The sequence below is a fragment of the Salvelinus namaycush genome, chromosome 23 (assembly GCF_016432855.1).
Source record: "Salvelinus namaycush isolate Seneca chromosome 23, SaNama_1.0, whole genome shotgun sequence".
NCBI classification, from domain to species: Eukaryota; Metazoa; Chordata; class Actinopteri; order Salmoniformes; family Salmonidae; genus Salvelinus; species Salvelinus namaycush.
Window position 1 is genome coordinate 22,453,257 of NC_052329.1, and position 23,200 is coordinate 22,476,456.

The window sequence follows — 23,200 nt, forward strand, 5'->3', positions numbered from 1 at the left end:
TTGCTTGGTGCTGGTTAATTGGTAGCATGGTAGTGAGCTGGGAGCTCCCCGTCCAGCCAGCTTTAGCTGCAGTAGTCAGTCTCCTACAGTATTCACACTGGCTATTTATAGCCCTCAGCAGGCCGACAGGGAGTCAGGCAGACAAGCAGACAGGCAAGAAAGCCAGGCAGAAATGCAGACAAGCAGGCAGGTAGACAGGCAGGCAGAAAGGCAGGCAGAAAGGACCATATTGCAGCAAATATTGATGACAGAGTGACACACACAGAAATAAAACATCCCATGACAACCGGGATGAGGGCCAGATAGCTACAGTACATCTGGGTTATCCCATCACACCACAGAGAACATAGCTAGATGGATAGATGTGCACTCATACACACATCATTCAAAATGTCACTAGAAATGTCTGGAATAAACATCGGGTATAGAACTATGTGATAAGAAAACATGTATTCAGATATGATTCTAATGACAGTGGTATATGGCAAGAATGTGATGGTAGGAGTATACTATTATGGGATTTTCCCTAAATCTGAGTATCTACAGTATTTAACCTTTATCTTAATTGAATCGGAATGTCAATAGAGTCCTTGCCAAGAGAGCTAAAAGGCAGAATAATCCCCACTGTGTCTATCACAGTGAGCAAAGGGAAAAGTATACTGTTACTACTGCCTCATAATCCAACCATGGTGCATGAATTGTGCTTTTGTAGGTATTGTCCCCCACTTTTGGAGGACAATAGACATTGAAATTAGAGTTAGGGTTGAGCCAGGTGTGGACATGAAGCGAGGGTTAGGGTTATGGCTAGGGTGGAACCGGGATGTGGACATGAAGCTAGGGTTAGGGTTGTGGTTAGCTTCCATCGGAGAGCTGTTCTCTGTCTACAGTACCTGCTGAAGAAGCTGTGTTGTCCTGTAGATGTGTCTCCATCGTACGAGTCACTCTGTTTCCTGCTGAGGGGCTGTCTGGCCTGGCTGTGTCCATCGCTGGGCATTGCAGAGATATCAATGTTGCTCTTACTCAGCCTCTTACTGGAGCTGAGGCCCAGGCTGGGGCTGTGACAGGGGCTGTCCTCAGGGTTATCCTGCGTGGGAGGAAGAGAGCGAGGGACACAAGCCTTCACGCTTCACTCACACTCAAATACCATAACTGTACACAAACGAGCAGCTCATTGCTAATCCCTCTCTCTCAGCACATATGAGAATGTGGGAGCTGGCTAGCTACCAGACCTGGATTTAAATACATGTGTATTTGAGTATTTCTATTTGAAATACTTATTTTCTGTGTATGAGTATTTTTGTTCAAATTCTTGTTTCTAAATACATTATTTAAAATACCCCTAGGACCAAACAGACCCGAGTTTAAATGCATGGAGTATTTAAATATTTGTATTTAAAAATACACTTGTCTGTGTTTGAGTATTTTTCAAATACAAACCAATACTTTCCATGTGTACAGTATTTCCAAATACATTCTAATATTCAACTACTTACTTTGAAATGTCTCTGAAAGTAATTGAAATACCCTCAAAAGTATTTCAACCCATGTCTGCTAACTCCAGAGAGATTTTGATCCTGTTTTATGTTTGAGGTTACAGGAGAGTAGAAGTGGGCAAAGTAGATTTGAGGTTAGAGAGAGAGAGGGGAAATAGGAGAACAGATATAGAGTGAGCGAGAGAAAGAGAGAGATAGCAGAGAGGGGAGAGAGGAGGGGCTAGGACAGAAAGAGCAGCCCAGGGGATCATGCAATGCTACTGTAACTGGGTGTAAACAAACAGGAAAAGACAGGCCAGCTCAGGATGGAGAGAGAGGACACCGAGTAATTTCAAGGTCTTGGCCGGGATAGCATGGGGTAGGAGAGATTTTCTGAGAGGAAAGCTGTCTGAACAGAGAAGAACTTACACAATTCTAGCTACACGCCATGGGGAGATAGTTGAATAGCACAGAAAGCACAAACTGATATTGTAATGCCTCAATTCAAAATTCTCTTAGGGGCATCCAAAAGTGCAGTTTTACAGAACATGTTAGAGAGCAAGTTGATTGAGTTGTAATGTGTCATGCTCCTACCTTGAGGCTCTCAGTGCTGTTGTTCCTGCTGCTGCTGTGGCTGGGGCTGCTGTGCTGCCTCTGGCTGCTACTACTGCTGCTGCTGAAACATAGGGCGTCGAAGCACAACACACCTCCCACACAGTCGCCCATCACACACACCTGGACGGGAACACACACACACACACATGCACGCACACACAGACGCACATACAGTACACACACACCGTTTTAGAAAACCTTGCTCCACTCAATCAATGTAGGCTGCCAAGCCTTCCCAGCAGGCAGATTTGGGCCCCGTGCCTGTTCAGATCCACAGTTGAATCTGAATGTCAATAGCACACTTCATTAGGACTGACTCAGTCTGAGGGAACAACACAATTTTCTCCTTAATTGGTTTGGCGTGCAACCATTGTACTTGGCTTCCTGACTAAGAATTGCGTTATGACCACAAATCTTGTCAAAGTTATGCAAGGAGAGGAAGTTCAATTTAATAGAGTTTAAACATTGTATGGTTTTGCCAATAATGCGCTCTTTAAAATTACAGTGCTTAATTAGAACACAGGTCCTTATCAGAGAGGGGATTGTCCACAGGTGTGTGAAAGTTAATGGGGTCTGCAGACGGCATGATAAAGCTGCAGGCCTCTGGCGACACTAGTCCCCACAGTGAACACAGAAGATTACCCAGCCCTCTCTATCCCAATCATCACTTCCTCTGGAAATTATTGGCTTCCATTAAATGGACTGCAGCACATTATTGGATTTGGCATGAGAGATTAGAGACAATGAGATCTTCCTTTCTCTCTCTCCTCTTCTCCTCCCTTGTTCCTTACAGTATGACTCATCTCTAGTGAGTCAGTGTGACCCTGTGGGAGCCGAGGGGACACTTTAGAGGATGGACCCACCTCGCCAGTGAAGACCTTTATGGGGGGACACTTTAGGAGGACGGACCCACCTGGCCAGTGAAGCCCTATATTGGGGGACACTTTAGAGGGGTGGACCCACCTGGCCAGTGAAGACCTATATTGGGGGACACTTTAGAGGGACAGACACACCTGGCCAGTGAAGCCCTGTCTGGGGGGGGACACTATAGGACAGACCCACCTGGCCAGTGAGGCCCTGTCTAGGTGGGACACTAGAGGACGGACCCACCTGGCCAGTGAAGCCCTGTCCGTCCTGGGACTCGAGGAAGCTGTGGTAGACCTGGTTGGTGCGGGTGATGAGAGTTGCCACGGCGTCCTGGTAGTTTGGCGCTGCGATGGCAAGGAGCGGGAGGGCAGCCAGGGGCAGGTGGTCAACGCTGCTGGATACACAGCTCTCGTCATAGCTGTACGGGTTCAGACTGGAGGGGATAGGAAGGAGGGAAACACACAACAGGAAGTGAGTCATTTGTGTGCCTTGAATAACAATCAATTCAATTCAAAATCTTATTTATCCCTGAAAAATGACTTGAGTTGCCATAGCTTTGTGTCTTACATGGAAAATGGAATGTGCCTATATGGTGAATGGAGAGCCCTCTGACATTTACAGTATTAACAGGCATTCCTTCATCAAGCGTTTCCACTGCACAAAAATGTCATGGGAAATGGAATTTGGAAAAAGTCTTGTAATTGGCTGTTTCTGATAATCCAAGGTTATTTTGGGAAAAAGAGCGAACAAAATGATTTGTTACCATGGAATGTATAAATATGATGAATGAGCCTGTGGCTATTCACCCCCCCCCCCCCCCCCCCCCACACACTATCTCTCTCACTCTCTCTCTTCCACTCACTCTCTCTTCCACTCTCTTTACAGGTGCAGGCTGGCAGACTCTCCCCTGCTGGCACAACCTCGCCTCCTCTGAATGTCTGATAGCACCCTATGCTCTGTTTATCTGATGTGTGTGCATGTGTGTGTGAATCAGAGTGACAGTGCGCACGCCAGTGTCCAAGATCCATTATCCAACAGTGTGGGGAAACAGTGAACAATAGCCTTGCCCTTGCCAGCACTCCTTGAACAGCTGTACCTATCACCATCCATCAGCAGCTCAGATTACAGGAACTGGCCAAATCTGTGCCAAGGCTGAAATATGGGTGCAGTCATGGATAGGATGGGGTCTGCGTGGTGTGAAGACTCCATCTGTAGAGGAGGTCCCTACCCAGCAGTATCCATTGATGAGACTAGCCAGGAAAGGAGCTTCCCAGGTAAATGGCAAGCTGAAGCTGTGATGTCATGCGCCATGTTCCCCACCCTCTCTCTCTCTCTGTGAACAGATCCCCTGTGTCTGTGGTGGGGAACATGGAGCAAGAAACTGTGACACCACTATAATAAGACACCTACAATATGCAGGTGATAGGAACAGTTTTCTGTTCAGTTATTTCACAGGTATAGGTAGGCAATGTGCTAGGTAAAAACTGCCATTTGACTAGAATGTATCTGACCCCAGAATGGCCGACTGTCTGCTTTTAAAGCTGAGTACTGTAAGTACTTACACTGTAACTGCATTACTGCAGTATATATCAGTGGAGGCTCCTCAGAGGAGGAAGGGGAGGACCATCCTCCTTGGTGAATTTCATAATTATTGAAATTATAAAACATTTTCTTTTTAAAGTTACCCTTTTAAGATAAAACTATACTAAATGTATTCATGTCACCAAATCATTTATTAAAACACACTGTTTTGCAATGAAGGTCTACAGTAGCCTCAGCAGCAATCTGTAGGGTAACACCATGGTGCTAGCTTATGTCTTCCTCTGGTACATTGACTTCAATACAAAACCTAGGAGGCTCATGGTTTTCACCCCCTTCCATAGACTTTCACAGTAATTATGACAACCTCTGGAGGATGTCCTCCAACCTATCAGAACTCTTGCAGCATGAACTGACATGTCTACCCATGTAAAGGTCCTGTGTGTAGCTGGTGTAGAGAATCAGGCGCAGGACAGCAGATATGAGTAATCAACGTACTTTACTGAAAATTTAAAAAATACAAAGCAACATAGCGAGCCCACGAAAACGGACCGATGTACAAAGAACAATCACTCACAAACAAAACATGGGGAACAGAGGGTTAAATAATAAACAAGTAATTGGTTGAGTGAAGCCAGGTGTGAAAGACAAAACAGACAGAACAAATGGAAAATTAAAAGTGGATCGGCGGTGGCTAGAAGGCCGGTGACGTCAACCGCCGAACGTCGCCCGAACAAGGAGAGGGACCGACTTCGGCGGAAGTCGTGACAATCCAATCAAAGGATCAGAGAATGAATCTAGTACTGAAAGCATAAGGGCCATTCCGCCAAATCGGTGCCATTTGAATGTTGAAACTTTTCGAAATTAAACTTCATTCTTTATCTTTTTTCAGCACTGTATCTAATAACACACGTTTAACTATTCAAAATGTGTAATGATCAATCTTAGACAAATGTATGATTTTTTTTTACAAGGCTTCTAAATGGAAGATGGTTGCATTTTTCTCAGTCCTGTTACCAAAACTCTGTTTAAATATCAATTAAAAGTCATGCCCACTAGTTGCTTTGTTTTCCCCTCAATAAAGTGAGTATTTTAAATAAATAATTGGTTACATGTTAAAAAAATATATATATCTGTAGCTAAAAAGTCACAACATATCTTTTTTTAACACAAAGCCATTTTTTTTTTTTAAGGGAGACCCCAACCTCAATTTTATAAAAAATCTATAATGTGATTTATCAAACAATTGTTTAAAGGATAGACCAAACATATTTGAAAAATAAGTGGTTTATCTTTATTTGTTTTAATAAAAAACAATGAAGTAACAGGAATGAGCACTGGGTCACAGGAATGAGCACCTGGTCACAGAAATGAGTGTCTGTGTGTGTGAGAATAACTGGATGTCACAGAACTTCCTTCAATTAAACAAAGATAATACAGAGGTCATTATATTTGGCAAAAAATATCTTAGTCTAAATAGCAACATAAAAGCAGTAACAATTGTGTGTGCGTGTATGTGAGCGTGTGCTTGTGTGTGTGTGTGTGTGTGTGTGTGTGTGTGTGTGTGTGTGTGTGTGTGTGTGTGTGTGTGTGTGTGTGTGTGTGTGTGTGTGTGTGTGCGGGATTGGCGGTGGAGAGAGAGAGAAGGTGTGAGTATTGCTCCTCCCCTGCAGCATGTGTGTCTGGCTCCTGCCTCTGCACAGTATGGGTTCTCCATCTTCCTCTACAAAAGGCAAGAAAGACAACAAATACAAAAAGCTGAGCATATTAAGCAGATCCTCAGATCTCTACATTGACTGCCAGTACCTAATATTAACTTGAAAATACTATTTTCTGCATATAAAACACAACATTCACTTGTAAACACGACATACAATTTTATTTCATATTGAATTGCAATAAATTAATGAACAAAAACTAGCCTTTTCTAAGAAACAATCTCTAGTTTGGCCGTTGTCAGTTTCCATGTAACGAGCTGTGACTTGCCTCGCTGGTGGGATGGTACACAGGATGTCTTGAAACGGGTACCAAAGGATGTCTTCGCGGGCTGGCCAGCAAAACCTGTTGGCCCCAATCCTTTCATACAACGAACCGTGTGTGTTTGTCTGTGATGATGCCAGGGTACAGTTGACCGTCGTACTTCAGCACACACCATTTGCCAACAACCTCAGGACTTTGACATTGATTTTCTGTGGTTGTGGTAGCCTTCTGTCAATTAAATGTGGAGCCTTCTGTCAATTAAATGTGAAATGATTTGCATTAAAGCACTCACAGTTCAGATGTTGTCTTGCTGTGCACAAGCAGCTGACATCCCTGTAGGTCAGCTCTCCATGGCTGTAGGTCACTTAAAAAGTGTTACTGCCTGATGCATCTTCATCGTAGATGGAACTAGTGGCACATCCTTGGGCATCTCTGACACTGCTCTGTCGACTGCTTCCTCTTCCACAAAAACAACTTGATTGCTGTACCTGTCTTGCTCAACACAGAAAACAGCTCTGAAGCATCAGGGATATCTGTCACCTTGCTGACAATAATGTCAGCCATCCTCTTCAGGGCCCTACCACTCCATCCGGGGCACCCTTGCCGTGGCTTGCCTCAAAGAAATTCCACGATCCAGCAGTGAATCCTCTTCTGAACAGCTTAGTACCAAAACAGGAAAATTCCCTCGCTACTTGTGCTGAGTTCAAGGGCCATCACTGTAAAAATGGATAGTGGAGACCTCTGGATGTGCACTCTACACATAATCAAGCACTGGTGACAAGTGCTGCCAGATTGCTGGTGGGCCCTTCTGTCTAGAGGGGCACACTGTGCAGAAGGACACCGGTCGGGGGATTGTATGCACATAAAGCACACCTGTGTGCAATGTTGCCTGCTGGTGTGATGCTCTGAAGTGGACCACCTGTATTTCTGTGCCGTACTTATAGAGGTAATTTTCCGGAAAAGTCAACATGAATTAAGCATTCATGTGCTTTCAAGCCTTGTTTCAGTGCCCTGTAGTGGGTAAACGGATTCTTGATATTGTAAGTGTGCCTCTTAAACTTGCGCAGCATCAGGTTCAGCTGTTCCAGCAGTTGCTCTTGGGTGGTCTGGAACTCTTTTTTGATGGTGGATGTTCTGCCATTGGGGTCATTCTTGTGCTCCTTATCTACAATTGCCCACTGGACATAAGTAACTTCATTCTTATCATTGTATATATTGGCCAGAGACGGGGCAAGAGAGGTCCTTGCACACCGCACATGCACTTCATGCACCGTGTTGCATGTGATGGATTTTAGAAGTTCATCAGGATTGAAAGTGTTGATGATCTTCAGGTGGTGCAGTTTCTGTACGATAAAACTGAGATTTTCGTGCAGCTCGCACATGCAAGTCTCCCGGTCACTTGGGTGAACAACCCAAAAGGGGTGCAGTGAGCAGAAGAGGGCGTATGAGATCGACCCATCATGTTCTGCCAAAAACTTCACATGTAGATTTTTCATTGTGTTCAAAAGGAACCTCTTCTGATTTTTGATTTTCTTCTGGGTGAGGGTCTGCCTCTTCCCAGTCGTAATTCGACTGACATCATCCCTGGTGTAAAAATCTCTTTGTTTATGAAGCCATCTACCACCCTATGGTTTCTCTTCCTTTGGAAGTTTAAGTTGAGTTCTGCATTCTTTGCATTCATCAGCCACCTTTTCTTTGAAAACCCAAATGAACCTTGGGAGAGACATTGCAACCTATATTTTTATGTTTTCCTGTCACTATCTTTGAGATTAGTTGCCTTCCCCTTTCTCCCCGTGAGTTGCTGTACCTCTGTCGGATGTCCTCCACTAAGGCCTCATGGAAGAGAGGGTATTTTGTATTGTAGCTGTCTCATTTGTTTGTCAATTTTTGTATGTGGAGATGGATTATTCTGTTTCATACGCAGAATTTTTTCCTTATACCCCTCCTTTTTTTCGGGTTTGTGTCTGTAGCTGCTTTTGTAGCTTTTCAGTTTGTTTCTGGAGCTTCTGTCTTTCACCTCCTTTTAAGCCCTTCATCTTTTTGCCTAAAACACACAAGTACATCACAATTACAATAGTTAAGCACTTAATCGATTGGCTCCCTGTAAGTAATGTGTTCACATTGTAAAACTGAAAACACCTTCAGTAATTCCAACTGTGAAACTTAAAATCAAGAGAATAGTATTATAATGAATCAATGTATATACCAGATACACATTTAAAATGTCTATTTCATTCAAACTTCTCACTCCTGTTACTCTTATTCAGTCCTGTTACCCTTCATATGAGTAACAGGACTGAAAGTAACAGGACTGAGTTTTTAGTATAGCATTTGCAAGTACATGAAATGTAGCCACATGGCATCAATGCTAATAGCACGAGAACACTTAGCACCTTCAAGTTGTTTACCAAAACTATCTTTAAAAAACAAACATTCTCAATCATACTTACAAAATGATACAAAATACAGAAAAAAGAGTGAGAAAACTTACTTTTGGTCTTCCCATGGCCTTCTGGAGACTCAAATGATGCTACTTCCGGTTGATCATGTGATTTGTCGAATGTCCCACATTTTTAGAGGGGGGAATGTGTCAGGGTAACAGGACTGAGTGAAAACCTGGGGGCATGACTAAAATGTGTATTTTAACTAACATATTATGAATTTCCGATGAGAAAATGTATTTTATGTCTAAATTGGAAATAGTCACACAATAATAAAAAAAAATACGATTTCTGAAGGGTTCTAATCATTATATTTCATGATGAAGTGTAGTGTTAGAGAGTGGGGACGGGCTCAAATCAAATTTTTTCAGTGTTCTAGGTAGTTTTTATTAGGTTTTACATTATGTATCTTCAAATTGCAATTAGGACAAAGAGCAGGACACTTTGCTTGATAATATAATGTATTATACAGATACTTTCATGCATATTTATGCATGTAATGTCCTTGGGACAGAAAAGGCATAGATTTGTTGGAATGGCCCATAAGATACAGCTAGCTAGCACTGCAGTGCATAAAATGTGTGTGAGTAGTTGATTCAAAGAGAGAGAAAGACAATAGTTGAACAGTTTTGAACAAATCAATGTTTTCCAAAATGAAGGAGAAGCAAGAGAGAGCTGGAGAGCGATTTTGTCAATTTTTTTCACTTCAGTATCACTTACTTAGCTAGCAAATTCAGCTAGCTAGTTTAGCCTACTCAAACATCCTGCTCAAACAGAGGGATGCTATGTTAGCTAGCTATGACTATCCAACACAACACTGAAACTCTTCCAAGTCAAAGTAAGCTTTTGGTTTTACAAATGTATTTCCACTGGGGCTCACCGGTGTAAATGCTAAACTGCTAACTGACTATACACTGTTAAGTTACTGCATGATTGTAGCGGGTTACTAACGGGTTACTAGTAATTCTATTAGCTTTTAAAATAGTGCCTTAGACCGCTGCTCCACTGGGGAGATTTGTTGACTATGACGTTACTTTAGTTATGGTGACAACGGCGTAGGCTGTGTGTAGCAGTTATGACATGGTGTCACGAGCGTCGTCTTGAAAATGACCGGACCAAGGTGCAGCATGGTAAGCGTACATTTTTCTTTATTTTTTAAATGTCGTCAACAAAACAATAAACAACAAAAACGAACGTGAAGCTCCGTAAGGCTATACATGCATTAAACGAAGACAACAACCCACAAATGAGAAAAGGAAAAAAGGCTGCCTAAGTATGATTCCCAATCAGAGACAACGATAGACAGCTGTCCCTGATTGAGAATCATACCCGGCCAAAAACAAAGAACCAGAAAGCGTAGACTTTCCCACCCGAGTCACACCCTGACCAAACAAACATAGAGAATAAAAGGATCTCTACGGTCAGGGCGTGACACATGGTTTGGCTTGGAAATGTTTTTTTGCCTGGTCACATACAGCTGATGTGTTGTGCATTGAAGTCCACAAACAAAGTGAAAAGGTGAGAGGAGGAGAGTGCATAGATGCGAGAAGGAATACAACATGGCTGCTTTGAATGTGAACAGTGTTAACGCGTGACCAGGGGTGTATTTATTCTGCCGATTCTGCTGAAAAACATTTCTTAAACGGAAGCAAGTGGAACGAAACAGAGATAACCATACCTGAATTTGTCCAATAGAAACTCGTTTGCAACTGTTGGACTAATGATTACACCCTATATCAGCTAGGTGCATGCAAGAGTGTGCAAGGCGGTATTGAATGTGTCGCAACCTCATGATGGGTATAGGGACAATTTGAGAATAATGTAGTAGCCTAAACCTATCGATGTTACATTGAACTGGGTGAATGAAATATGAATGACAGTCATCCAATATGCTGTAATAGAAATAAGGCCATGCTCATGAAAAAAATAAAAAAAGGTCCTCCCTCATCATAAACGGCACTGACCTCCACTGGTATGTAGGTTATCCATCGGTAGTCACTCTCAAAGGCCTGTGTAATGTACTGCTATAGCTGTACTGTGTCATGCTGTTCCTGTCGTGTTAACAGAGCCCTGTAGAGCCCCCTGCTGCTGGCCAGGACACACACATTACCATAACACACCTGGACAGGCAGTTACATGGCCAAGACCAAGGTCAAAGACCATCTAGACACAACAAGACAACACAAAGCCACCCACCCAGCTTCTCTCATCAGCATGTTCTTTATTTATTTCTAGAGATGGATAATTAGTCATCTACTTATGTTGTTGGTAATACTGTGGGATATTTATTCTTCACCTGATATAGAGTCCAGGTAATGCTTTGTTACTGAGTTTCACTGTAATTGGATGTAGAATATACAGCTCTACCAATCTAATTTCTTGGAAGAACGCAGAAGGTGCTGTTTGTTTTGTAGAGAATCAATACAACGAATTAGAAGTAGAGAGACAGCAACATGTTCTTCCAGGTGTAAAATGATTACTCAACCAGGGGCTCCTTAAGATCTTAATTGCAATAGGAATCAGGTTGGATTCTCCAGATTCTCTCCAGATTCTCAATTAAGACAACATGTTCAGCCTTAAAGATGCTCAAATGAGGCAAAAAAGCTAATGAGGTTGACATAGAACTATCTTTCTCAGTCTGCCACATCAACACCGCAGAGCCTATAGGAGCACAGTGGGTTTCAAGTCTTGACAATGGGTTTCAAGTCACTATGAGAAAGTATCTCTGGTGTGTGAGATGAGACTTTCTCACACACACACAACACACACACAGTCACACACACACGCACGTACACGCACCCACACACACATACATTCTCATTAGGAGAGTGTTCATGCTAGCCGGGGTAGAAGCTGAGGATATACTGTGGTATACCATCAAGGCAGAACAGACCTCCAGAGAGCCTATTTGTAAGAAGACAAGGGCTCCTTGGCTACTCGCTCTCTGCCTCTGTGTAACACTTCTAACAAAAGTAGGCTTACAGTTGTGTTCAACATACAGCAAGCCTGTCAGCCTATTCCTACAGTACATGAATGAACCTCTTCAATAATACAACTAAGAAAATTGTATCAAGGCCATTTACATTGAAGACTGCCGATTAAAACAAAAAACTGTTTGAATCAGATTTGGGTTCCGTCCCAAATGGCACCGTATTCCTTATATACTGCACTACTATTGACCAGAGCCCTATGGGCCCAAGCAGTGCACTACATTTGGGACACAATGTCTATCATCCTTTCTCCCATCCATTTCTGTAGTGTCTGATTCTACAGATTTACATAGTAATGTGCTGATGAAGAGATGTCACGCCCTGACCTGAGTATTCTTTGTTTTTTTTAAATATTTTGGTTAGGTCAGGGTGTGACGAGGGTGGTTTGTGTGTTTTTGTCTCGTCTAGGGTGTTTGTACTGTCTAGTTTTTTTTTTGTAGATTTATGGGGTTGTGTTCATTCTAGGTGTTTATGTAAGTCTATGGTTGCCTAGATTGGTTCTCAATTAGAGGCAGGTGTTTATCGTTATCTCTGATTGGGAACCATATTTAGGCAGCCATGTTCTTTGGGTATTTTGTGGGTGATTGTTTCCTGTGTCAGTGTTTGTGCCACACGGGACGTTTATTGTTTTTGTATTTGTGTTCATGTTCAGTTTTCCCTATAAAAACATGGACACCTACCACGCTGCGTATTGGTCCGATCCTTGCTACACCTCTTCAGAGGAAGAAGAGGAAGACAGCCGTTACAAGAGATGCCTAGCTAGCTGCCATTAACAGGATCTATCCATTAGGAGTGGCGTGGCAAGAGAGAGGAGATAGGGCTGATTGAACAGATATACCCCTAAGCCAGCATCAGCAAGCCAGCATCCCTCCTCAAAGCCAAGAAGGTTACACTATATCATATTCTCTCTCACTTCATCTGATGTCACAGAGCGGGCAAGACTGAAATACGCTCTAACTTCAGAGAGGGTTAGATTCCAGGCTGTATCACAATTGGGAGTCCTATAGGGCGGCGCACAATTGCCCCAGCGTAGTCCGGGTTAGGGTTTGGCCGGGGTAGGCCGTCATTGTAAATACGATTTTGTTCTTAACTGACTTGCCTAGTTAAATAAAAGTTAAATAAAAACAATTTAAATATAAAAAAATTACGGGGCACACAGTTTACAAAGCTAACGAGGGAGAAGCAGAGACATAGACAGAAGGAGAGGCCGAGGGAGGGGCAAATGGAGGGGCAGAGGGAGGGGCAGAGAAAGGGGCAGAGGGAGGGGGAGATGCAGAGGCAAACCACACGGTGAGCTTAATTAGGCAGAGATGTGCGGAGTAGACTGAGAGCTGCTGCTCCCTGGCTGTGTGTGCTGTGAATGAACAGAACATGAGTGGTCTCCTTGTCCTCAGGTCACTGTCAGGTCAAACTCCCTGTCTGTCTCTGTCCTCAGCTAAAGTAATACAAGACCAACACCATCAGGAAAGCCATTTTAGGACATCACATGAGATTGAGTTGTTTATTAGTTTAGCTGTAGACACTGTTTTGTATATCTTCAACTGTCACAGAGGAAATGCGTCTTGTCGCAGGAAAATAAATCAATTGAGGCACTTTATTTGTTGTCACTTGTTAATTGAATGTGAGACGGCGAGGAGTCAGTCTAACTTTCTGTGTTCCAAAAGGGTTCTTCGGCTGTCCCTATAGGATAACTCTTTTTGGGTCCAAACCAGTCACTCTGGCATTCCCTTTTGGGTTCCAGGTAAAAGAACCCTTTTGGGTTCCATGTAGAACCCTGTAGAAAGGTTCTACACGAAACCCAAATTAGTTATACCTAGAACCAAAAAGGGTTATTTTTAGGTTCTAGATAGCATCTTTCTTTCAAAGAGTGTAAATGGAGCAGCAATTGAGAAATGTGGCAATAACTCACACACACACACCCAGTAGAGACCCATAGGATGTTGTTCCTTTCAATATTTCATCCCTGGCCATTGCTGTGCCATGCAGGGAGGCAGGCAGGAAGATGTCAAGCCAGCTGCTGAGGAAACACCACAGCCCTCACATCTATTTAAGCTCTCGCCTCCAGTCATTGTCTCTCACCAACGGCAATCACTGCACCAGACAGACAGACGGATGGAAGTCTCAGGGTGCGTCCCGAACGGCACCCTATTCTCTACTGATCTAAAGTTGTGCACTATGTGGGGAATAAGGTGCCATTTGGGACTCATTCTCAGAACCCAGTCTGCCAGCTCCCAGTCAACACATACCAATTAGTGGAAATATAGACACAAACATTCTCACAGGCATATCAATGGAAAAAGAGCTGTGCAAAACAAAGTGACATTCTACCAAAGACAATATATGCAGCAGGGAGCTGAAAAATGTGTGCATTTGTCTGAAAGGATTCCCCCCGGAAAGACTGGCAGCTTTAAATGCGACATGAAAAGATTAGTCACTGCACAGCCAGCAGCCTGACACATACAGTACTGCCTACAATCACCCGAACAGAACAGAGAGATGCTGCTTCGGGCTCCTCCTCAAAATGGAGCAAAAACTCAAGATAGCCTGCAGATTCCTTTGGTCTTCACCTCGCCAAGGTCTTCATTACTTAACGGATGTGATTTAAAGAAGAGGATTCAAAGAGAGTGAAAGCTTCTTTAAGCTCATGTGTGATTGAAGACTTGCAGGCAGCCATCATCATCTGCTTTCAAGGCAGCCAGCCACAGTAACTACTGTAACTGTAGCTGATTTATTGAACGGGACAACATTGACAAGCGGGCAGCAGCTTATTCTGGAGGTAACAGCTTCCACATACGTCTCATCTTAAATTCAGTTCCCTCTATTCCACAACCAGATAAAGGCACAGAAGCCCAATAATAAACAACAGCCGTTAATTAGGTAAACAGATCATAGTGAGTCATCAAAAATAATTTTCCTTTCCACAACGGCCTGTAAATAGCACCAGAACACTAATGCAATTGAAACCAGTCACTCTGGCATTCTGTTTCATCTTTCATTCTCTGTCCCCTGAATAGAGCTAGGGTCTTCAGGGTTCTTCAGGGGGCTTCAGGGTTCTTCAGGGGGCTTCAGGGGGCTTCAGGGTTCTTCAGGGCGCTTCAGGGGTAGATCAATTAAAACAGTGAGCAGGTTATGAGTTTAGTATTCCACATGCCTCGAAAGGCTGGGAAATGTCAATGGCATGCTAATTAACATCGCAACGTCTGTTTAAAGGCTGCCTGCTCAATATATTTTCCAATTTAACCTTCAACAGAATTGGCAGCCTGGTATCTCTGGCCCGACGTCGCTGTTGATTCATTTGACTCCCGAGACCGAGATCTGTGAATTGGAAATGGTCACTTGGGTATTCTGCCATGCCTCCTTAAAAATGACAAACATGCCTAAACGGTGCACTGTCATTCTGACTGTCAGACTAAATCGCTGGGTGGTGAATTCACCTCAATAGAAATGCTATCAAATAGAGCCCACATATCACAAGCTACTATTGCTTTATAACCATCATGATTCCCCACTGTGCTTCAGCTATACATCTCAGCAACGCTGAGGCAATCTGAAAGGGGTGAAAGGCCAATACAAACTGCTCTTCAATGCCAAACAGAAAGCAAAAATCAAAATTAGAAAATTTAAGAAATGTTACGAATTTCAAGATTTTTACCCCCCTTGACGTGTCGTGTGATTGACTCACTTAGAGACAAGGGAGAAGGCCTCGGCACACACAGCTGGGCAGGCCACTAGCTTGATCATCACATGTTCTGCAGCGGCCTGGAAGTGTGCCCGAGCCACCTTCTCCAGCACAGAGGACAGCGTGGTGGCATCGCCAGCCTTGGTGCCAGGGTCTCCCCCTGCCGTATCCAGGATGTTCCCACCATGCATCACCAGCAGCAACACGTGGGTCTTACACTGGGTCTTCTGTAGAGTGGAGGAGAGGAAGAAGTAACCAATGAGGGGTAGGGAGGTAGAAAAGAGGAGGATGTGAGAGGAGAGGAGAGAGAAGTGGATTAGTGGTATAAGCCACTATAAATAACAGAGACACCTCATGAGCAGCCAGAGTAGTTATGCTGGTTATTTATATATCAGAGTTTATATTGTGATTCTCCTACCTCCATGTCCTCTAATCCATCAATGCTGCTCTGAGGGACACAGCGAGGACGCCCCAGGCGATAAAGGCTCTCTACAGATTTAAGATAGGAGAGATGGAGAGAGAGATAGAGAGAGAGCAAGAGAGGAAAAGAGAGAGAGGGAAAGAGAGAAATATAGATAAAGAAAGAGTGAGGAAGAGAGAGATAAAGATACAGAAAGGAGAGAATGAGAGAGGAAGAGAGTGAGAGCAATAAAGAAAGGAAAGACAGAGGAAGAGAGAGAGAAAGGAGTGAGAGACGATGGCGAGAGAGAGAAAAGTCATTACATAAGCCACTTCACACAGATGCACTGATAACGGAATGATTATTGATCTCAGGAGCTAACCAATTTCAGTATTACTAAAGCCTTAACTTTTCTCTTTATTCCTTCCATAACTGGGAGATGGGCCCCAAATACTGCACGCCTTTAAGCTCAACTCTCCTAAGCACATACTCCAGAAAAGTCAATACTGACTCATCACACAGAATCCTGCCATATCCAGGCATATGGTTCTGTCACGATCACCGTAACTGCCTGGCACTGTCATATTTTGGATCTTGGCTTGTCAGAAACAGTCGAAACAATGCAAATACACCTTGGGATGAGGAAGATGGAGAAAGGACGAATGAGAGTTATGGTTATTTTCCCAACCACCTGTATGGTGTCTTTCTGTGTTCCTGTGTGAAGTGTGGCAAGCCATTGGCTCCTGGCCAAACTCATTATCCTCCCTGAAGCCTCTGCATGCTCTGTCATCTTATTCCTGAGCTCCTCTCTCTCTCTCTCCCCCTCTCCCTCCCTCTCTCTCTCTCTCTCTCTCTCTCTCTTTCTCTCTCTCAGCTCTGTGATTTACTCACTGCTTGTTTATCTGTTCTCCCCCGGCTGGTAGCATCTGCCACGGGAGGCTTTCACACACTCACAGCCTGTCAGTTCCCAGCCCACAGCCTGTCAGTTCCCAGCCCACAGCATGTCAGCTCCCAGCCCACAGACTGTCAGCTCCCAGCCTGTCAGCTCCCAGCCCACAGCCTGTCAGTTCCCAGCCCACAGCCTGTCAGCTCCCAGCCCACAGCCTGTCAGCTCCCAGCCCACAGCCTGTCAGTTCCCAGCTCACAGCCTGTCAGCTCCCAGCCCACAGCCTGTCAGCTCCCAGCCCACAGCCAGTCAGCTCCCAGCCCACAGCCTGTCAGCTCCCAGCCCACAGACTGTCAGCTCCCAGCCTGTCAGCTCCCAGCCCACAGCCTGTCAGTTCCCAGCCCACAGCCTGTCAGCTCCCAGCCCACAGCCTGTCAGCTCCCAGCCCACAGCCTGTCAGTTCCCAGCTCACAGCCTGTCAGCTCCCAGCCCACAGCCTGTCAGCTCCCAGCCCACAGCCAGTCAGCTCCCAGCCCACAGCCTGTCATCTCCCAGCCTGTCAGTTCCCAGCCCACAGCCTGTCAGCTCCCAGCCTGTCAGCTCCCAGCCCACAGCCTGTCAGTTCCCAGCCCACAGCCTGTCAGCTCCCAGCCCACAGCCTGTCAGCTCCCAGCCCACAGCCTGTCAGCTCCCAGCCCACAGCCTGTCAGTTCCCAGCTCACAGCCTGTCAGCTCCCAGCCCACAGACTGTCAGCTCCCAGCCTGTCAGCTCCCAGCCCACAGCCTGTCAGTTCCCAGCCCACAGCCTGTCAGCTCCCAGCCCACAGCCTGTCAGCTCCCAGCCCACAGCCTGTCAGTTCCCAGCTCACAGCCTGTCAGCTCCCAGCCCACAGCCTGTCAGCTCCCAGCCCACAGCCAGTCAGCTCCCAGCCCACAGCCTGTCATCTCCCAGCCTGTCAGTTCCCAGCCCACAGCCTGTCAGCTCCCAGCCCACAGCCTGTCAGTTCCCAGCCCACAGCCTGTCAGCTCCCAGCCCACAGCCTGTCAGCTCCCAGCCCACAGCCTGTCAGCTCCCAGCCCACAGCCTGTCAGTTCCCAGCTCACAGCCTGTCAGCTCCCAGCCCACAGCCAGTCAGCTCCCAGCCCACAGCCTGTCATCTCACAGCCTGTCAGTTCCCAGCCCACAGCCTGTCAGTTCCCAGCCCACAGCCTGTCAGCTCCCAGCCCACAGACTGTCAGCTCCCAGCCTGTCAGCTCCCAGCCCACAGCCTGTCAGTTCCCAGCCCACAGCCTGTCAGCTCCCAGCCCACAGCCTGTCAGCTCCCAGCCCACAGCCTGTCAGTTCCCAGCTCACAGCCTGTCAGCTCCCAGCCCACAGCCTGTCAGCTCCCAGCCCACAGCCAGTCAGCTCCCAGCCCACAGCCTGTCATCTCCCAGCCTGTCAGTTCCCAGCCCACAGCCTGTCAGCTCCCAGCCTGTCAGCTCCCAGCCCACAGCCTGTCAGTTCCCAGCCCACAGCCTGTCAGCTCCCAGCCCACAGCCTGTCAGCTCCCAGCCCACAGCCTGTCAGCTCCCAGCCCACAGCCTGTCAGTTCCCAGCTCACAGCCTGTCAGCTCCCAGCCCACAGCCTGTCAGCTCCCAGCCCACAGCCTGTCAGCTCCCAGCCCACAGCCTGTCATCTCCCAGCCTGTCAGTTCCCAGCCCACAGCCTGTCAGCTCCCAGCCCACAGCCTGTCAGTTCCCAGCCCACAGCCTGTCAGTTCAAAGCCCACAGCGTGTCAGTTCCCAGCCCACAGCCTGTCAGCTCCCAGCCCACAGCCTGTCAGCTCCCAGCCCACAGCCTGTCAGTTCCCAGCCCACAGCCTGTCAGCTCCCAGCCCACAGCCTGTCAGCTCCCAGCCCACAGCCTGTCATCTCCCAGCCTGTCAGTTCCCAGCCCACAGCCTGTCAGCTCCCAGCCCACAGCCTGTCAGCTCCCAGCCCACAGCCTGTCAGCTCTCTGCCCACAGCCTGTCAGCTCTCTGCCCACAGCCTGTCAGCTCCCAGCCCACAGCCTGTCAGTTCCCAGCCCACAACCTGTTAGCTCTCTGCCCACAGCCTGTCAGTTCCCAGCCCACAGCCTGTCAGTTCCCAGCCCACAGCCTGTCAGTTCCCAGCCCACAGCCTGTCCGTTCCCAGCCCACAGCCTGTCAGCTCCCAGCCCACAGCCTGTCCGTTCCCAGCCCACAGCCTGTCAGCTCCCAGCCCACAGCCTGTCCGTTCCCAGCCCACAGCCTGTCAGCTCCCAGCCCACAGCCTGTCCTACTCTGCCTGCCTGTCTGCTTGCCTGCCAGCCACTCTGTCTCCGGCCACTTCTTGCCTCCTGCCTGCCTCCCCCATCCAATTTAACACTCAGGAGACCCACTGCACAATTTTGGTCAAAAGGTTAGCTACAGCAAATCAATTGAGAAGTTTCTTTGTAAGTGGGATGTGGAATAACATTGGACCAGTACAGGGAGCACAGTGCCAGATTAGTCATACATTTAAAATGAATGTGTCATCAGAGGTTCTCTGCATATTTACAAAGAAGTCTTTCTGCTACTTACGTAACATTAATTGCAACCAAAACAAACCTCTCAATTATTGAGTAGTTGTAACATGGAGTAACAGAATGGGTTGAGTGAACCCAACTCACAGTCCCTAGTGATCTTCAATTTGCTTTTAATTGGTGAACAGATTTTCAATTAGGTACAACCCTGAAAGCTATGCTAAAACATAGCCATGGTAGACAGGGGAGACTTTCGTGTAAGCGTCAGTGGAAGCTACATACAGTACAAGCACAGCTGGTTGTAGACAGACAGAAGCCTACTTTACTATAAATAAGACATATTTTTTTAAATGTTGAAGTGCATTGACGTAATCCTATTTGTGACAGGGAAGCGGAGTGGTGAAAAACAGTCTCCTGTGGCCCTCTGTAAGCCTCTCCTGCAGCTTGACAGCCTAGCTAACAGCAGGGGATCCATCCAGGTTACCAAGAGAGTCTAACTCTCCCTCCCTCTTTCTTATACATTTTACCTTTCTTTTTTATCTCTCCCTCACTCTCTCTCACAGCGCCGTCCCTCTCTCGTGTTGTGCCAATCAATATGTGCATTACAAGGCTCAGAGGCACATATGGTCACTGTCTGCCTCTCTCACTAAACTAATGAATTTGCCCAGAAAGCCCTCTCTAGACTCCTCCAAGTCAGGAGCTAAGGGTGCCAGAACTCAGAAGCAATGTCTGTTGTCACCACCACATCTCAACCATACTCTCAAAGCCGTCATATTCACTTCAGTTTCAGACTCTTGAGTCATTTAATAGTGCAGTAAAAAACTGGACATTTGGTTTGTTTGCTAGTACTAAATGTGGACATTTTTCATTTAGTAAAATGCTGTATAATAAATTGAATCATGGAAATTGTGTTCTGTAGGACAACCATAACCAATATTAGTTTAATATTTAATAGTGTGAACAAACTGTAAACAAATAAGAATATTCTGGATAATTGCATATCTATGACCTTTAGAGAGAGAGAGAGAGAGAGAGAGAGAGAAACAGACAGACAGACAGACAGACAGACAGACAGACAGACAGACAGACAGACAGACAGACAGACAGACAGAGACAGACAGACAGACAGACAGACAGACAGACAGACAGACAGACAGACAGACAGACGGGGAGAGGGGAGAGGGGAGAGGGGAGAGAGGAAGCAGTAGAGAAAGAGATCAGCAGGAAGAGAGAAACTGGGAGAGAGAGAAGCAACAAGGAGAAAGGATATTGGCAGTATGTCAGTGCTAGCTAGTGAAGGAAGGGTGAATTATTGATTTGCGTCCTGATCCCTCGGTGCCGTTCTGTCTTGACCACTGTGTCTTAGAATGTCATTCCTCCATAAATTCAATGAAGGCATGTTGTTGTCCTTCCATGTCTCCTGTCCCTGTCAATTGCAGAGTACTCTCTCCCTACAACTACTGCCACACTGACAGATTTCTATCAGCTTAGAGGCAGCAGAGAGAGCGAGCGAGAGAGAGAGAGAGACTCCTAACGTTGCCACGTTGCTGTGAGGCCAAAGACAGAAAGAGTGAGTTTACAGAATACAGATTTCCAATAAAAAGTTGTACACACTCCAAAATATATTTCCCAAAGTATCACCAACAGGGCTATGTAATGTCAGCTCCACTTCGACTGAGGGTTTGTGAATTGTGAGGCTAACTCTTAGAGAGGCCTCACTGGAGAGGTAGACCCTGAGAGAACCTACCCAGAACAACACTTAAAGGTGAGCCCTGTTTGACGACGAAGGCCCCGTGTACACTTAGTGCTGGAGGGAATGTATGAATTCAATGTGACAACTCACTCATCGCATGCCCCCACTGTTTTGTGTAGAGCACTAAGCACCTTAACTACATTCACCTAGCTTGGTCCAGCCAGGGAATGCTAGCTATGTACTAGCCTCCCAATACCACAATAGAATCACAATAGAATCACAATCAATTCTAACAAAGTTAGATCCCTTAACATGATTGCCAGTTTGCCACAGTCAATGAACTAGGTTACGTAATACATTTTCCAGAGCATGTCGTTGTTAATTAACCATATATTGAACGAGTACAAATCATGAAAATGAGTGATGGATAGAAATGGTTAGGAACCAGTCAGGGTCTGCATCAGAAATGGCACCCTATATGCACTGTCTACTCTTGACTATGGCTCGCATAGGACTCTGGTCAAAAGTAGTGCACTATATTGAATAGGGTGCCATTTTGGATGCTGATCCTAATGAAAGTGTCACGCCCTGACCATAGATTGCTTTGTATATTTCTATTTTTTGTTTGGTCAGGGTGTGATGTGGATGGGCATTCTATGTTTGTATGTCTATGTTTTCTATTTCTATTGTGTTTGGCCTGGTATGGTTCCCAATCAGAGGCAGCTGTCAATCGTTGTCTCTGATTGAGAACCATACTTAGGTAGCCTGTTTTCCCACATTGAGTTGTTGGTGGTTATTTTCTGTTTAGTGTTTTTGTTGTACCTTTCAGAACTGTTCGTTTTGTCGGTTTGTTGTTTTTGTACGGGTGTTCATATTTATTAAAAGTATTATGAATACTTATCACGCTGCACTTTGGTGCTCTTCTCCTTCTCCCGACGACAATCGTGACAGAAAGATTGTTTTCAGTATGATCTGACATGGAGCTGTGACCTCTGTGACCTGGCCCTGGAACAGTGGAGGTATGCTAACATCCAGCTTCGTCTGTTCATTAAGGCTGGGAATGGCCATGGACCTCACTCTATGATATTACACGATACATCAAATCAATTCAGATGGTATTGGTCACATACACATGTTTAGCAGATGTTATTGGTCACATACACATGTTTAGCAGATGTTATTGGTCACATACACATGTTTAGCAGATGTTATTGCGAGTGTAGCAAAATGCTTACCTAACTCCAACAGTGCAGTAGTATCTAATAATTCTGCCGATTTGATATACTGTATATTGCGATTCTCACGATTTGATATGTATTGCGATTCTCACGATTTGATATGTATTGCGATTCGATACTGTGATCCAATAGCCCAGATAGCCTAGGCTATAGCTGTCTCCTTCATAAACTATATCGCTTGTTATCATTATCTCTGCTCTGCTCTGCCTTTCTTTTTTGACACACTTTTATTATTCCAGACAGAGAAGGTCTTTGTCTCCCCAGCTCTCATGCTTTGGGTATTTTCTGTTTAAAGAGGGAAATAGCAATAAGGCAAAAATGGAAAAAGTAATTAAACAGGAATTAGCGTAAAAGGGAGATTGTGCCTGCTAGGGTAGCAGTGTATTGAAAACTTGGCTGGCCAGGGGCGAGAATGATGCAATGAGGAGAATACAGATGAGGATAGAGAAGATGCTATTCCCACTACATGTGTACATGTCTGAGAGCAGCTAGCTACAGAGTGTAGATAGGGATAAAGAGAGCAGCTAGCTACAGGGTGTAGGTAGGGCTAGAGAGAGCAGCTAGCTACAGGGTGTAGGTAGGGCTAGAGAGAGCAGCTAGCTACAGGGTGTAGGTAGGGCTAGAGAGAGCAGCTAGCTACAGGGTGTAGGTAGGGCTAGAGAGAGCAGCTAGCTACAGGGTGTAGGTAGGGCTAGAGAGAGCAGCTAGCTACAGGGTGTAGGTAGGGCTAGAGAGAGCAGCTAGCTACAGGGTGTAGGTAGGGCTAGAGAGAGCAGCTAGCTACAGGGTGTAGATAGGGCTAGAGAGAGCAGCTAGTTACAGGGTGTACGTAGGGCTAGAGAGAGCAGCTAGCTACAGGGTGTAGGTAGGGC

The 23,200-nt window shown here is 45.6% G+C and overlaps 1 protein-coding gene across 1 annotated transcript in view; it reads right to left on the minus strand.

Moving 5' to 3' along the window:
• The window catches only part of LOC120018538 (membrane-associated phosphatidylinositol transfer protein 3-like), a 158,360-nt gene that overhangs the window by 59,482 nt on the left and 75,678 nt on the right, over nt 1-23,200 (minus strand). Inside the window, exons 5-9 of the mRNA XM_038961758.1 lie at nt 16,002-16,072; nt 15,587-15,807; nt 3,198-3,387; nt 2,067-2,207; nt 891-1,084 (exon numbers count right to left, since the gene is read on the minus strand). Of these exons, the coding sequence (XP_038817686.1) occupies nt 891-1,084; nt 2,067-2,207; nt 3,198-3,387; nt 15,587-15,807; nt 16,002-16,072 (817 nt within the window). The remainder of the gene's footprint in view (nt 1-890; nt 1,085-2,066; nt 2,208-3,197; nt 3,388-15,586; nt 15,808-16,001; nt 16,073-23,200) is intronic.